The following is a 17,209-nucleotide window of genomic DNA, read 5'->3' on the forward strand; positions in this document are numbered from 1 at the left end:
AGAAGGGCTCACGGCTCCACTGGTGCACTGGGTGCTAAATGAGCAAGTGCTGGGAAGAGAGGAAAAGATGGGGGCATGAAGCATCAACCCTCCTCCTAGCCTGCACTTCAGCAGTGCTGAGTTTGAGTCCTAGGCCTTCTCCTCGTGACTCTGGCCCTCTCCATCTCCTGATCCTGAGCCCTATCAATGGGATTGCACAGTAGGCAAACTCCTCCCTCACGCCCGGCTTCTCTCAGTATGGTGTTTGAAGGCCATCCCTATTATAGCTTCTCCCTCTCCCCCACTTCCCACTGAACCCCTTACCACTGCAAGCCACAAATGTATGTTCATCTTATTTGTCTGCCCCATTGCTGGACATTTGAGCACTGGGACTTTCTGCCCATCACGCTCCTGGAAACATTCACGGCCAAGTTTTTTGTTCCTATTTTCCGGACCCATATTCCCCAGACAGCTTTTCTTTTTTTTTTAATATTTATTTATTTATGTATTATGTATACAGTATTCTGTCTGCGTGTATGTCTGCAAGCCTGAAGAGGGCACCAGATCTCATTACAAATGGTTGTGAGCCACCATGTGGTTGCTGGGAATTGAACTCAGGACCTTTGGAAGAGCAGGCAATGCTCTTAACCACTAAGCCATCTCTCCAGCCCCAGACAGCTTTTCTTAACAGGTTTTTCTACTCAATGCATCGGGTGGGCACACCGTGGAAGCAATCTACCTGCAGTGCTAATTGTCTCTGGGATAGAGGGATTCTGGGAGACAGTGCTCACGCACCATCCCACCCAGAATAAAACAGATACCTGCCCGGGCTGCAGCCATGACACTCAGACTGTGACTTTCCCATGCCAGCAAAATGAATTAAGTTATCTAATTGGATCCCTAAGGCCCTGGGAGGTAGAGGTCTGTGGCAACTCTCAGAAGGATCAAAGTGAACAAATCCAAACACACAGTGTCTTGTCACTTTCTGGGGAAAGAAAAAAAAAGTGACAGAGAAATTGGTCACAAAACCAAGTCCCCTTAAGTCCTGACCAGCTTCCAAGCGACCCCGGGAGACTGATCTCAGTCTCAGATCAGGGATCTCAGAGCTTAAGAGCCACACGTGGCTAGGATGAAGAGCCACAAAGCCTGGCAACTCTGCGCATATGTCAAAGCGCCTTCTGAGGGGCGGGGGAGAGATGGCGCCCTCTCCAGCTCCCTGGTTGATTGGGCTCCAGTCGGGCCTGTGTTCTCTGGCTGCTGGGCTGTCCTCTCTGGGCAATGAAAACTATGAGGCAGGGCCTGATTGGAGGAAAGAGGTCACCGGGATCATCTCCTAGGTGCCCGCTTGTCTTCTGTCCGAGGGTCTAAGGTTTGTTCTCACACTGGGGTCTACAAACCACAGCAAGGATTTTCCACCGTGCAGAAAACAGCACAATCTCGACTTCACGAGGAATGAAAACACAGCAGTGGATTGAGCTTGCTGCGACTGCTATGCCGGCTGGACTTGTGCCAACTGGACACAGCCTGAGTCACCTGGGAAGAGGGACCTCAACTGAGAAAATGCCTCCCCTAACCTGGCCTGAGGGCAAGCCTGTGTACAGTTTCTTGACTGATGATTGTTGTGGAAGGGCCCAATTTGGGTTGTGCCACCCCGGGGGCAGGTGGTCCTGGGCGTAATAAGAGAGCACGCTGAATGCACCAGTGAGCAGCGCTCTCCATGGGCTCCACTTCCGTTCCTGCCTCCAGGTTCCTGCTTTGAGTTCCTGCCCTGGCTTCCCTGGACAATAACTACAACCTTTAAATGTCTTTCCTGCCCAGGGTGCATTTGGTCAGGGTGTTCATTATAGCAACAGAAACCCCAAAACAACGACCGGATAAGTATTCTCTGCCAGTCATCAAGAAAGGGAGGGGAAGTTTGTGCTTGTCCTGTGGTCCCACCTCCAACTGTAAAGGCCACCACTGCTGAGCCTTCACTTGTAGGGTCTCCCTTGGATAAGCACACGAGTGAGTGTCCATAGCAGGTGCCACGCAGGGCCGTGACAAGGAAGAGAGGAGGTGCAGTGCAGTCCCTGCCCACAAGGAAGGTTACCTGTCAAGGGTGTTAGCTGGGGACAATGCAGGCATGAAAGGTGTATATAGCGGACACAAAGCCAGCCCCACCCCTGTCTGCCAGAGCTTTGAGGAAGAGTCGGCCCCTCTACCTTGAGAGCCAACATGAGAAAGTTAGCTATGATCGGCCACCATCCCGACACCTCTATCACGGTGTCTCTATCCCTGGTCACTCTCCTGCATGCTTATAGGCTCTTGTCACCCTGCCCATGTTAATGGTTGCTAGAACATGCCATACCGCAGGACCTTTGTACCCGCTGTTGGGCAGTTGGCCATGACCTAGGCACCGATGCAGAGGTCTGTTCAAATGCCACCTCCCTGACTGCCCTGCAGGAAACTGCAGAAGGGGAGGGGGAGGCTTCGAGGCACCCCCTGCCACCTGATCGCATGTTCACTTAGCCCCAATCATGTCTTCTCCCAGGTACACAGTGAGCTTGGCGAGTGGGCTGTTTTGCTCAGCTCTCATCCCCAGTGGCTAAGACAGGAGCAGACTCAAGGTCTCAAACAAACTAGAGAATTGCCTTGGGGAATTCACTGCTAGAAAGGACTCTGGGCCCTACAGGCCTCCTTAGCTTCCAGAGGCTTCTTTCCTGAAATGCAAATATTCCAGGAAATCATGAGAGAACACTTCTTCTATGAGAATAGAAAACTTAAAGAAGAAAAACAAAACAAACAAAACCCCCACATCTAGATCTCTGGCCTACTCGGAGCCCGAAGGCAGGAAAAAAAGGCCAAAAGCTCAAAAATGAACTATACACAACAGGCCAGGCTCTCAGGTCCAGGAAGCAAAAATCCTCCCCAGTCTCACCCCACCCCCTACCCCGGTCAGGAGATGCAGTTGACTTGGGGACATCGCCTGTCACCCCATCATTCTGCTCCCAGTCATCCTTCTTATCTTTTAAAGATAGCATCAGCCATTATTTTTAGGGACTCGTTCATCTGCCGAGCCCCAAGTCCTGCGGGTGAATAAGGAGGGACATATATTAATTACATCCTTACATGGCACTCGATCACGGCTAGCTCTATGAGCTCGCCCCAACCAGAATAAAAAATTACTTTCCCGTTGGTTCCTTCTGAATTATAATCAGGTCTGCAGTGTGTCTCCCCCAGAGCCATGACAGTTACATTTTAATCATTTCCAAACAGAGTCCTAGCTGTGTTGTCCCTGGGGATGGAGATGCACCTTCCTGAACTGGGTGGGAGTCAGTGGGGGCTGAGCACGGCAGAGCGCCTCTACATGACCTGGGCACGAGAGGAAAAAGAACCAGCTTCATGACAAGAGTAAGCCCTGCCCAGCAACTGAACGATAAGATGTGAAATCTGCCCTTGGAGAAAGATGCCCCCAGCTTGAGGTATCTGGCTGCCCTGACCAGCGTGCTTAGGGAGGGCTGTGTGGGTTTGTTGGGTTTTAATTCCTGACTTGAACTTCCAGAATACATTATTCCAACACCGATTCCCTTAGGATCATCGTCCATTGAATGCAAACTGGAGGCTCACCAAATGCCCTCATTAGCAGTGACCCAGGTGTAACCAAGAGTGTGTGCTGCAGGGGAGATCGTACGCTCAGGCAACTGTGAGGGTTTCTGAGCTCTGTGCCAGGCCCTGGGAACGAGGATTGAATGGGACACTGAGCACAGAGGCCTCTCCCTAGAAGAAAAGCACGGGATCCTCTCTAACAGAAAGGTTAATGACACAAAGCATCTCAGCCATAAGCTTCCAACACACTGGCTACCTACAGGGACTCTGGGTTGATTGCGGCAGACACCAGAGGAAATGGCCACAGGAAGAAATCCCAGCAGGACGCCAGGGTGAGTCTTTGAGGTTCCTGAGCCCACAGAATTCAGGTCCAATTCTAAGGTGACACCCACTGGCCAGTGCATCCTCCGCACCAGACCTGGTCTCTCTCAGTGCCCATCATCAGATAACGAATGGCCGTGGGTCACGGCACTTCACTTTCCTGAGCTGGGATTGGACCTTCACCCCTTAATGGTCCAATAAGCACGACAGATGCTCAAAATAGTTTTTAATGATCAACCTCATTCCCCTTGTCTGCCCAGCCAGAGCTGGGGACTTCAGACGAAAGGCAGAGGGCGGCTCACAACATTGCAAAGATAACATTCCCAAAGTAGTAGGGGACAGAGAAGGCCAATAAGACAACAGAGGAAAAACACAGAGGACAGAGGACAGAGAGGAAGAAACGAGGCCAGCTCAGCATCCTCAGAAACTCAGCCTTGGTCCCGAAGACTAGGAGAGGCTGTGAAGGAAAGACGACCACAATGACCATGCACCGGCAGGACAGGATGTCAGCCAGTCCAAGCCGTCCTCTAACCTGCTCAGGCCAACACACCAGATAGGTTTTAAGTTTAAAAATACCTGCATCTAGGAAGGTATGGTTTAGCAAAACCCCACAAAACCTGTTTCTGGGCAACAGCCTCACAGGGGACCATTAGAAGTGGGGGTCACTGATCTGTAGCACCAACGATGTCATGACACTGAGACACAGTGGCTTTCTGAGGTTCTGGAACTATCTGTATAAAGGTATAATCACAAGCTCGCAGACTCTGCCCCTTCTCCCACAGCTCACTCCCTAGATCCTCATCCCAAGCGTGCCTCCCCCAGGTAACCATGACTGTCACCAACTGTGACCTTAAGGACAACGGCTTCCAGCGCAGTGGTTCTCAACCTTCCTAAGGCTGCGACCCTTTAATACATCTCCTCGTGTTGTGGTGACCCCAACCATAATATTATTTCAAGGCTACTTCATAACTGGAATTTGGCTACTGTTATGAATCACAGTGTAAATATCTAATATGCAGGATGTCTGATATGTAACCCCCGTGAAAAGGTTGCTCAACCCCCAAAGGGGTCACAAGCCACAGGTTGATAGCCGCTGTTCCAGTGGGTTCTGGTGTCCTTCTGGTGAATTATCAAGCCTAAGGTATGCTGGGACCCCTGAGATTGCCAGTGGGTCATAGAGGAAACTGTCTCCTCTAAAAATACACACAGAGGGTCCCTGCTCAGAGCAGCGGCAACGAAGCCACAAAGTATGTGGAGCCGAGGGATGGAGGGAGGAGGCATGGGATGATAGCGAAGGGCCTGAACAGAGCAGACCCGAGGTGCCTGGCTCTGCGGTGATCCTGGGGACGAGCCAGGCACTGAGTCCAGTCCTAGCAGCTGCTTGGAAGCTGGTCACCCCACACTCACAGCACAAGTGCGATATTCAAGCCAGCTGCTGCCAGGACAGAGAAAGGAAGCGTCCACAGTCCTCCAACACGAGCATGCTCCAACCAAATCACAGCTTTTCTCACAGCCCCGTACACCTGACCAAAAGGGCTGGTCCCCCAGAGCCATTGCACCCACCTCCTGCACTTGCCCAACAACTTGACACTTTGTACACTCCACCACACAGCCACAACCATAGCTAATGAGCCCTCTAAGACCCCAGGACCACTCCCCTGTCCATGATGTTTACTCTAGCTTTTGAAAGTGCTAGGTTAAGACCAGACTGCTGTGAGAGATCTCAGGTCTAGTCTCCACAGGAACAGCTGCAGGCCAATGGGGATAGTGGTGGGAACAGGGCGTCTCAAGGACTCAGCCACTGCTGCAGACACACAGCCACCCTGCCTGGTCCACAGGGATGGTCAGCTACAGTGGAGAAGATCTGCTTCCTGTGGCTGCTCTACAGACTTCCACAACTCCAATGGCTTCCCCTGGTTCCTCTCACATGCTGGAAGCAAGAAGCCAGAACCGGTGTAACTGAACTGAAGCCAAGTGTCCGGAGAGGTGAGCTGGCCCGCCTGGAGGCTCTTAGGACACTGCTTCCTGGCTCCTCCAGCTTCTAGAGGCTCCCACAGACCTCAGAACACAGGTTTTGCCCTTCTTCTAATCCAGTAGTGGGAGCCTGGCTTCCCCCTTCCTTGACACCTCCATCGGCGGCCTAGGCCACTCAGCCCAGTTGCAATGGTTAATCTTTCATTTGGTTGGTTGGCTGTTTTGTTTATTTGGTTCTGGTTTTTGTTTTGTTCTGTTTTTCAAGGCAGGGTTTCTCCACGTAGCCCTTGTTGTCCTGGAACTCGCTATGTAGACCAGACTGGCTTAAACTCCAAGATCCGCCTGCCTCTGCCACCCAAGTGCTGAGATTAAAGGTGTGTACTACCGCTGCCCAGCGAGATGGTTTATCCTAATTGTCCACTTGACACAATCTACACTCAACTGAGAGGAGCATTCACACTGGTCTTGTCTGTGGGGTGGGGGTGGGGGGCTGTCTTAATTAAGCTAACCAATGTGAGAGGTCCAAGCCCATGGTGGGTGGCACCAACCGCTAGACCTACGGGGTCTCAATAGGATAAAAGCGGAGAAAGCAACTGAGTACAACAGGCAAGTATGAAAGCGTGCAAACGCTCACTCTCTCTGCTCTTACTGCGGATGCGACCGGCTGCTCCAAGTTCCTGCCATCTTGACAGGCTCAGTGTTGGACTGTAACCCAGAACTGCAAGCTAGATAAACTCCTTCTCCCCTACAGAGTAAGACACTGTCTCAAAAAAAAAAAAAATCACCCTCAGTGAGATAGTGGTGGCAGTGGTGGTGCGCCTTTAATCCCAGCACTTGGGAGGCAGAGGAAGGAGGGTCTCTGAGTTCAAGGTCAGCCTGAGCTTCAGAGTGAGTTCCAAGACAGCCAGGGCTGCACAGGGAAACTGTGCCTCAAAATACCTAAATAAATAAATAAATAAATAAATCAGCCTCTTTGGGTGGCCATAATAGACATTTCCAGTTCACATTTCTAGAAGGCACAGAGGGTAAGCAGCCCTGATTCCCCTGATCTGCCCTTGTAAAAACTCAGTCGCAAGGGTCGGCATTGTGTTCCTGGCTGGGGTAAAGACAGGAAAGCCTCCAGAGAGCCATCTATTTCAGGACACTGTCACACACAGCATTTCAAAGAGCCTAGGTCACCCAAACCAAGTCTGGGTCTCCGAATGCTACCTGCCTGTCTCGGGTGGTGGCCTTCAGGAGTCTTCCTGGGGCTTAGATCTGAGCAATCAAAGTCTCAAGCTGCCCCTGGACAGGGTCAGGCACGTGCAAGAGAAGGGCAGGCGGTTGTCCCTGGAAGCCACTGAGCCACAGCCCTGCCCGCCTGTTACTGTGACCTTCGAGACCATAGCCTTCTGCTCTCCCACCTAGCTGATAGTCACACATGTTCCCCTAGGGTTCTAGTTGCATTCTGTGGCTGTGTTAAAACCTTCTGACCAAAGCAGCTGAGGAAGGGAAAGGGTTTATTGGCTTACACTTCCAGGTCAATCCATCACTGGAGATTGACAGTGGACGTCAAGGCAGACATTCATACAGGAGCCTGAAGCAGAAACCTTGGAGGAACACTACTTGCTGGGCCACTCACAGGCTTGTGCTTGGCTAGCTTCCTCATATAACCTGGGACAGCCTGCTGAGGGAATGGTGCCACCCGTAGTGGGCTGTGCCCACCTATATCAGTCAGCAATCAAGACTATCTCTCACAGACATGCCACAGGCCAAGTTTGATCCAAGCAAGACCTCAACTGAGACTCCATTTAGCGCTAACGAAGACACCAAGGGCCGTCTTCAGATGAGACCATGGTGGGGGAAGACAACAACCTGTTCCGCAGAACAGCTTGACCCATGAAGCTATAACAACCAGGCCTGTATGCAAAGTGTAGCGGTTCAAAACAGACCCTGTGTAGCTCTTGTGAGCTCTGTGTGACAGCCCCATAGGGGCCTCGGGCTGTGTTAGGAAGCACCTAGAGAACCTATGTTTCACTTCCTTCTTCAGCCCACACCCCACTCCTCTGGCCCCTTGAATGTAGTCTCTCAGGAGCCTGGAGGCTCAGCTCCTCCTTGTGTCTACAGAAGTGGGGAGTGCCCCGAAGAAGGCCCAGAGCCAACAGGGGTGTTCCAATCACATCAGACTATATACCTCACCTTGATCAGCTCCTTGAACTTGGGGTCCTCTCTGGAGGTGGGATCAATCATGGTGCGCTCCTCATTCTCCTCTGCCAAAGACAGAAAGGGCCAGAGTGAATGGAGGGGGTAGGGTAGAGCACTGACAGGGACATCAGGGGGTGGAGGACTCCCTGCTTACTCACATGGGGCAGGAACTGGTGGAAAAGCAGAGACCCATCCTGTTCTCAGTGAGAACAGGTTGCCGGCCTTGCCAGCTACACACCAAGATCAGAAATAAATCATGCAGGACAGCAGGAGGAGATGAAGCCTGGCTCCAACTCCCCAGTCTTAAACTCCAAAGGCTCCTTCAGCAAGTCTAAACCATGCTGGCACGGGGAGAGAAAAGGTGGCATCTGCCATGGCCTGGGAAGCGCCCTACCAGAATCAGAGGGTTATAGAGAGATTTACATGCTAGATCGCTGTTCACTGGTCTACCAGAGGCTGTGTGGGGCCAGCGCTGTGGAAAATGTATGGGAACAGATGGGCGGGCAGCAAATATACAAAACAATATCTACAGGGAAGCATTAAAAATAGCAAAAAGACGCAAAAGGATGACATTTACCCATCTCCCCTGTGAGTTTTCCCTCCATGTTCTGGCTTAGATCTGACAGACAGCAAGAGGCCAGTGGAGTTCATCAGGGGAGCGGGACAGGAAGGTGGGGAAGGAATGAAGACATGGGAGCCAGAAGTGAAAGGACCAGGTCCTAAATGCCTGGGTGCTGCAGACCCACTGAACTCACTGAGGGGAGCTGGGGGCGGGGAGTCCAGCTTCCCAGGCAGAGAATAGCACAAGGTACTGCTGCAACAATCAGCTGCAGCAGTGGTAACAAGCATGCCCTTCATCAGGGAGAGACATCACAGACCAGTGGTCTCGGATACCAGGCCATCTCTGGGTCACAAGCTGGGCTTCACCTGCTTCCTCCCTGAGACCCATATAGAACCTGGATAGACAGGGATCTCCCTCTGAACTGGGGTTTGGAATAAGCAGTGTTCACAGTGTCCAGGAAACGGCATTTTGTCTGCCACCTGTCATCGACCTGCAAGGAGTCAGAAGCCTCCCCATCCACAGTTCCCACACAGTCAGCCACACAGCTCTTCAGGGCAGTCATGGAGGTAAATGGGGTGTCTGGAATGTGTGCCCAGTTTCTGAATTTCTTCATGCATTGAAACATTGGGGCCCACTCATCCCAGGGAGACTGTCCTCAGGGGATGGCTGTCCCCTTGCCTCTTCCTCTAGGGACTCATGGGGTTCCACACCCTGAGCTAACACTCTCTGCCTCACTTTCCCTCATCCCCTAGGCCAGCTATCAGCTAGCTCAGTTCAGTACCTTGTGCCTGGAGCTTATACCATCCAGTCCTCTACTCAATAAAGAAGCTGGCTCCTCCTCTCTCTTTCTACCCCTGCTTGCCCAGCCCTGCTGGGCCACCCCCTGGAACTGTGACCATAACAAGCCATGGTTCCAATGCCAGTCATCAACGCCTGGATGCCAATGAAATCCACACTTCCTGCTTCTCCCTCAAGATCTGTCTGAATGAGATGTGGGTTCTCAAACACCACCCACCCATACGTGGTCCGACACCAGGGATGGACACCAGGGATGAACAACAAAGGCTGTCTAGTGGCCACAGTACCTAGTTGGGTGTCTTCAGGGTGGATGTCCATCAAAGCTGGGGCCATTGGAGAATTGATGGCGCTCTTGCCTTCCTCTTGCAAGTCAGTCACTGTTGAGGTAAAGAGAGACCCAGTCAGTATGCAGAGAGGAAAGTCCCGTGCTTCCAACACGTCACTTACATGCACATCCCTTCATGGTGGGTGGCCCAGGGAGGCCGAGAAAAGTCCTACCAGCCCAGAACACCTGCCATTTTGCTTTGCCTCAAGAAGATTATTATTATTATTATTATTATTATTATTATTATTATTATTATTGCAATATACTGCCTATAGGCCAGAAGAGGGCACCAGATCTCATTATAGGTGGTTGTGAGCCACCACGTGGGTGCTGGGAATTGAACTCAGGACCTCTGGAAGACCTCTGGAAGAGCAGTCAGTGCTCTTAACCACTGAGCCATCTCTCCAGCCCTCAAGCAGTTCTTAATTCCTTCCAAGCCTGGCCAGTCTGTCCACTGTGGAATATGTGACTGGGACATGGAAGTTTCTGGTTGACTTCTAGACCTGACCGAGGCTGGTGCGGTAGACAGCGCTCAGACCCCCGGCAAGGGCAGAAAACATACATGGAACTGCCCTTCTGTCTCCGGCAGAGCTGTCTCTGGGGTTGTAGACTCAAGGTGTGAACGGGCCTGCTTGCACACAGGGGCGATCAGAATTTAAAGTGTGCCGCCTCCTTCGGGACAGAAGTCTGATGGAGGTGCAGTGAACTCTTACATTCTGTACCTCCCTCGTATCTATTTTTAAACAGGCCAGAATCTCGGGCCAGAAACCGGCTCAGCCTGGACGTACGCCTCCTTCCTGCTGGGCACAATTCTTCTAGATCTCTACCCGGGGAACCGTTAACCTCCAAGAGGGCATCCGCATGCAGCCAGCCTAGATGGCCCCTCTCACCTCACTTCCACGTGGACTAAGCCGAGAGTCGTGACAACCAGCCCTCACTTGCGGTTACTCGGGCCTGCCGGAAAATCTGCTTGGACAATGTCCTGAACCCAGCAAGGCATGGCCCACGGCCCTCGTTCTCCTCACACGCTCCACTAACTCTGCAGGTGCACACATGTGCTCCAGGTGGGAAGTCACTAAATCTCCATTACCATCTCATCTCTCCTGGCCCCTGAAGGGACATGCTTCCCGCTAAGATCTTAAATCTCTACAGACGGTAACAGGATGGGGATCGAGGCCAGTAGGAAAAGCAACAGACTCTAAGGAAGCGAGCGAGCTTCCACACTGGCAATGTGTGGGCCCAGAAACCACAGGCTGTGCATAAGCTCGCATGCATGTAGGCTGGAGGTGGGGATAGTTACAGAGTTCAGACACTGCACACCCTAGTCCTGTGACACCCACCACACAGGTCACAGTCACAGGATGGAGGGGAAGGGGACAGATGCAAGGCTTGACTTTTTCCTGTCTACAGAAAGCTCTACCATGTCTGGAGCCCTAGAACCAGAAATGGTGGCTTCCATACCACTGAATCTCAGAATCCAGACTTCAGTCCCAAAATCCAGAGGGGACAGAGCCAGGTCCAGGCCTACACCTGCAGTTTTTTTACAGACCTGAGTGGGGAGCACCAATCACTTACTGATCACACATCCTGTCGTGGGGCATGGGGGGATCTCCAGTGACAGGTGTCCCGCCTCTCTATGCTTCCTCCTGGGAACTTCTACAGTGATACACGCCTTCTAAACTCTGCCCGGAATATCAGTCACTTCAAAGCTTTAATAACGTTTTGCATGTTGGCCACCTGGCACCCGCAACAGCAGATAAAGGGGACAACGCGATGTATGTATGATACAAGTGGCTCCAACCTTGCTGGCTGGGAGACCCCAAGCCAGTCTTGTTAATCTCTTTGATCCTGCAGCCTCAGGTGGCATTTCCTGTTTGTTCTCTTAGGTCCCCAGGCAGGCTAAAGAATACAAGTTCCCAGCTTAGAGAAAAACACACAGCGGGCTCTTGAAACGTGGCTGTGGATCCAGCTCTGGGGACAAGTCACCCTTTGCCTCCACAAGGACAGACACCAGCTCTAACATTAGCAACGATGCCGAGGTCCAGCTTTTTGAAAAAGGAGGCCCTCTAGTAAACTCGCAAACTCATGTTCAAGGCCATGTCATTCATAACAGCCAAAAGGTGGAAATAGCACAGATGTTCTTAGATTCAAAAGGAGAGAGAGAGGAGGAGGAGGAACAGGAGGAGGAGGAAGAAGAGGAGGAGGAGGAGAAGGAGAGGAAGAGGGAGGAGGAGGAGGAGGAGGAGGAGGAGGAGGAGGAGGAGGAGGAGAAGAATAAGAAGAAGAAGAAGAAGAAGAAGAAGAAGAAGAAGAAGAAGAAGAAGAAGAAGAAGAAGAAAGTGTGATGACCTCACCCATTGGTGAGACCTAAATATGACTCAGTCACACACGGAAAGGCTCTTAACCATGAGCCATCCCCCAGCCCCCACAAACCATTTCCTAATTCCCCCAGTCCTCACCATGATTCCGTGAGGGAAGCAGACAACTGTAAAACCCTTCACAAATCAGTGACCACCACGGGCGTGGACTCCCTTTGTGTCATCTCCCAAAGACACACAGAGATCCATTCTTGGGCACCAGGCTCATTTAGAAAACGGACCTAATCCCAGCAAATATTTGCACTGTTTAGTGAAATGGAGAGAGTCAGAAATAGGATGAAAAGAAACTTTCAAGGGAAATTCACTGGCAGCCCAGTGACCAGGGTTTCCCAAATCCCATCCGGCTAACACTTCAGAGAAAAGCACAGAGGGTCCGCTACACCAAGGCTCTGCGCAGTGGTCAGGGTGACAGTCAAAGCAGAATAAAAGACAGTTTCGGGGAGAATGAGGTCATCCAGGGAGGCTCCAGCGAGCCACACAGGAGAATCACACCAAGGCGCGAACATTCCTCTCAGAAAGATATCATGGCACGGGACTGGAGAGATAGCTCAGTGGGTAAAGTGCAGAGACAGCATGAAGGCCCAAGACCAATCTCCAAAGTGCACAAAAGGCACAGTAGCCTCTGTAATCCCAGTGCTGGGGAGGCAGAGACAGGTGGGCTCCCTGGAGCTCGCTGCTAGCTAGCCTAATCCATCAGCCTCAGACCCAGCGAGAGACCCCGTCTCAAAGAGCAAGGTGGACTGTTCTTGAGACACAACATGAAGGGGGACCTCCAACCTCCGTGTATACCTGCACATGCGTGAGCACATAACCACAAATAAAACTTAAAGTGACAATAATAACAGCCAAGTCCCTAGAGCCACTACACGCATCAGCCCCCTCCCTAGACATGGGGCATGAAGCCCAGGGCCTGGGGAAGAGAGACTAAGATTGTGACCCTGATTCCAAAATCTCAGAGCTGGGGGGTGGGGGAGGGGGCACAGGGAATGCCATTATCAAAGCCCAGAAACTAGGTCACATAAAACAGAAATTTCCACACCACCCTCAAACATCAAAAACAACACCAAACAGGGCCAGGGACTGGGTGACCTTTATAAACAAGATGCACACACGCACGCACAGCCTGCCAGACTGTGATCCACACGCTCTCCTGGGATGGTCCTTCCTGTTCAAGGCCTTGGGGAAACACTCAAAGCCCAGGGAGAGTGCTGTGATCTTGGCCAAACCTGCCAAGTCCCAGCTCAGACCTCACTCTGCCACAGACTTGTGGTGTCAGGAAAGCCCCCTGCACCTCCTCAGGCCTCACTTTCCCACTGTAGCACAGGGTGGGAAGAGTCCCTGCTTCAGAGGTGTTGAGAAGAGTGGAGAGGCCTAGGGCACTCGGCACCTGGCTCGGGTTGCATACTTAGCCATAAGCTGGAGGGTTAGCTGTGACTGAGGGTGGTACCTGAGGAGGCTCAGGAAAGTCACCACCATGGAAGAGCAAGGAGGAGGTACAGGTCCTTCATGCCAGGAGAATCACGAGAGACTCCCTGAAGGAGGCATCCAGTGAACCAGTCTTGAAAGAAGGCCAAACTCAGGAACAGCTTTGGGAACCAGAGAGTAGAGGGTGGTGGGTGGAGCCCAGCTCAAGGGCCTACAGACGCCAACATTGCCCAGCCTGAATCTTCCAGTGTTCACACTCTGTGTTGAGTAGTTTCCAGTGTTAACCCAATGGGCAGCCTCAGAGGACCATCTAGTCTTCAGAGGATGGTTTTTGGAGAGCCTGTGTCTTCCACTCCACCAGTAGCCCACCAGCCTACTGGGTTTTAGTGAATCCCAGAAATACTGAGATTTTTAAAGTTATGGTCCAGTTGCCAAGAGGACGCACACTTCAAAGATGTGAAATGCTGCTGGCTGGGCACCAGCTGTGCCCAGTTCCAGACCTGGGGTGGGTTTGTGAGGACACTGAGTCATAGGAGCCTGCTGGCCTGGCTCTCCCAAGCATCCTCACTGTTCTGAGCTGAGTCCACACAGCAACCGGGCAACCGGACATGAAGAATGGGTATCAACATGCTCCTTCTGGCCAGGAGCCCTCTTGCTGCCCTGAATCTCCAGGTTTGTAGAAAGCTGGTTGTACAGAGATACCAGCTGAGGACTAAGAGGAGGAAGCCAGGAAAAGAGGGATATGGAGGCCAGAGAGGAATGGCGTTGGAGGCCAAGGAAGGAGTGATGGAGTTCAGGGGTGAGGAGGCAGGCAGAGAAGAGAGCCAGAGTGACTGAGGTGAGCCTCTTGTCTCCTCACTCCCTCTCCAGAGTCTAGGGAAGGCTTAAAAGGCAAAAAGTTAGATGCAGGAATGTACACCTTTAATCCTGGCGTGGGGGAAGCAAGTGGAGGCAGGAGGGCCAGCTCAAGGTCATTCACAGCTCACAGTGAGTTGGAGGCCAGCCTGGGCTACACGAGATTCGGTATCAAGGTTTTTTTAATTAAAACTTAAAATATAAAACAATCTGGGGGGGGGGGAGCCACCTCTCTTGACTTACACAGTCTCAGAGGGAAGAAATGGCTCTTGAAGGCCCCACCCTCCCCAACCTCCAAGCCCCAAACTCTGCCATCAGCAAGCGCCTCTTAAGAGTCAGCTCAGGCCAAGCCTACAGCTTTGATTTTATTTTTTTATCCTTTTCTTTGCGTGACTCCATTTATTTATTTATTTATAGCCAGACTCTTAAGAAAAAAAGGTTTTTTGTTGTTTTCTTGGCAGCCATTTGTTTCCTTTTGACATTATTATGAACACCCGGCTTTGAAAGCGGGCTGGTTGAAAAACAAGCCTCCCTCAAGGTGGAGGAGAAATACAGGCATATGCAGCCGCTCTTGGTTGCTCACCCCCAGACAGGGACACAGAACATCTTCTGGAAAAGTGGGGTGCCAGCCCCTCACAGTGAGAGGGAGGGTCTGCAGGGACACAGAGGACTAAAGGAAGGGCTGAGGGTCAGGGGCTACAGGCAGAGCAACGGTGACTCCATCAACTGACATTTACAGAGCAGCGACATCACACTGTCCACAGGGACTTTCTGTACCATATGTATAAATATATTTCCTGGTTTTCACAGAGAACAAAGGATCATGGCAAGCAAATCTCAGCAAACACACTCTGAACCAGGATCAAAGTAAAAATCTCACAAAAGGGGCCATGCCACACCTGCTACACATCAAAAGAAGAATTTGAAACCGGCAGCAAAACTGCCTCAATTTGGGGCACTTAACCAGCCCTCCACAGACTGGTACCCAGCAGTGCCCTGCACAGTCCTGCTCAAAGGCAGAGCACTCTACGGAGTCTCAGAAGAATGGAGGAGACAAAGAGCCCCTTGTCCGTCTCCCCCATCTCTTCTTCTAGCCAAGGGGATGCAGGGCCCCATATACCAACAGCAGAGAGCCAGGAACACCTCTGACATACAAGCCGGGGAAACGGGTTTTCCATAAACTCTCTAACTCTGCAGAAGTTCTAATTCACCAGACACAAAGGGCTTCTCCAGAGCAGTTCTGAAAAGAAATCAACTTGGACTGCACGTGAGGCTCTCCCAGCTCAGCCAAGTCAAGAGCTGACCCAAATAAGATCTAAGAAATGTCATCGGTCTGGGCCGCCGAGGCAGACTGCTGCCAGCGACCTTTCTGACATCCACAGACGTGCAAAGGGTGAGGGATGGAATTCAAGTGGGAGAATTGTTCCGCTCCTGACGCTTGTACACACGAAGACCTTGATGTGCAAGGCTGGTCTATGACAACAGAGCTCAGAACCAAACATGAGGACCACGTGCAGGATGGATGGGGCCACACCCAGTGTGAAGTGGTAAGGTTAGGGACCCAGGGAGAGCCTGCTGCTCTGACCCAGATGTGGAGAGAGGGAATGGTGCTCAGACATCAGAGAAACAGTCTCTTCACCATCCAGGCCCAGCTGAACGGCCATTCATGAGAGATGAGTTTGGCTTCCTCACACAGGCCATGGCCCAGGGGACTGAGCACAGGATGTTCCAGGGTGTTAACTCAGTCATTTCTAAGAGCAGCTCTTTCCTGCGCTGTGCTGGCAAAGCCTAGGAATAGAATGGGACAGAGCCTTGAACCATTGATTTATGGACTTGTTCTGCTGGGCCATAAGGTTCCATTCTACTTCTCAAGACACTAAAAATAAATTCAGATGCTAAAAAAAGAGTGTGTGCATTTTAATAAGGTACAAGGGAAAGGAGGCCGTCAGCCCACATCAGGAGCTACTGCTGAAGACAGCGTCCCATTGAGACTGTGGAAGGAAGAGCCGGAGAACCTCTGGATCCCAGAAAGGCTGTTGGAGGGTGGGGCCTGCCTCCAGATGGCCAACTGCATACTCCAGCTCCAACAGCCAAGCTCGTACTGGTTCATGTCTTAGGAACCAGCGTGATGAAAGAGGAGGCACAGTAACACCCATGCTGAGTCTTTGAGACATACCTGACACTGGGACACTCTGGGTCTTTTGGTCCACTGACATTTTTAATAGAGGGGGTCCCATGGGACACAGCAATCTTCCTAGCACCTCAAGCTGGCCCTGTCACTGACCCAGAGTGGACAGCTCCAAAGTAAAGTCCACGCTTCTTAGTCCCCAAAGCTTTCTGATGAGGGACTAACTTCTCACAAATCCAGCTGTGCCCAGTCCTTCCCCACTCCTGTCCCCGTTGGAGCCAGGCTCTGTCGGCCACACCTTCCCCACACTTGAGGCGCCGTGCTCTTACCATAGATATGCCTAAGACAGGCTCTCAGTGCGCCTACCCACCCTAGATGGAGCTAGAGCCACCCTTCAAGGTTCCCACAGTTCACCAGCCACGTGGCAACCGCAAACGCTTAGCCTGAAACATACTCACCTCCCTGTGCCCAGAACCAGGTCTCAAGTCATCACCGTGGTCATGCATCCAAGCTCCAAATGCTTACACATAAGAGACACAGGAAGAAGAGGGCAGAAAGCTACCCGGAATAGAAACCGTGACCGTCACCTACAGTTCACCTCCGGGCCTCTTCACTGGATGGAAAAGAGGCCTCCTATTAAGGCTCACATTAGTCCAGCAGTTGTGGGTCACCAAGAACCCAATTACAACAATGTA

General features: G+C 51.8%; 1 protein-coding gene across 1 annotated transcript in view; it reads right to left on the reverse strand.

Moving 5' to 3' along the window:
- Window positions 1–17,209, reverse strand: part of Parvb (parvin beta) — an 80,640-nt gene that overhangs the window by 35,226 nt on the left and 28,205 nt on the right. Inside the window, exons 2-3 of the mRNA XM_041672608.1 lie at window positions 9,691–9,780; window positions 8,038–8,108 (exon numbers count right to left, since the gene is read on the reverse strand). Of these exons, the coding sequence (XP_041528542.1) occupies window positions 8,038–8,108; window positions 9,691–9,780 (161 nt within the window). The remainder of the gene's footprint in view (window positions 1–8,037; window positions 8,109–9,690; window positions 9,781–17,209) is intronic.

The sequence above is a fragment of the Microtus oregoni genome, unplaced genomic scaffold (genome assembly GCF_018167655.1).
Source record: "Microtus oregoni isolate MIOR12 unplaced genomic scaffold, Mior012 000022F_ref0000154, whole genome shotgun sequence".
Taxonomy (NCBI): Eukaryota; Metazoa; Chordata; class Mammalia; order Rodentia; family Cricetidae; genus Microtus; species Microtus oregoni.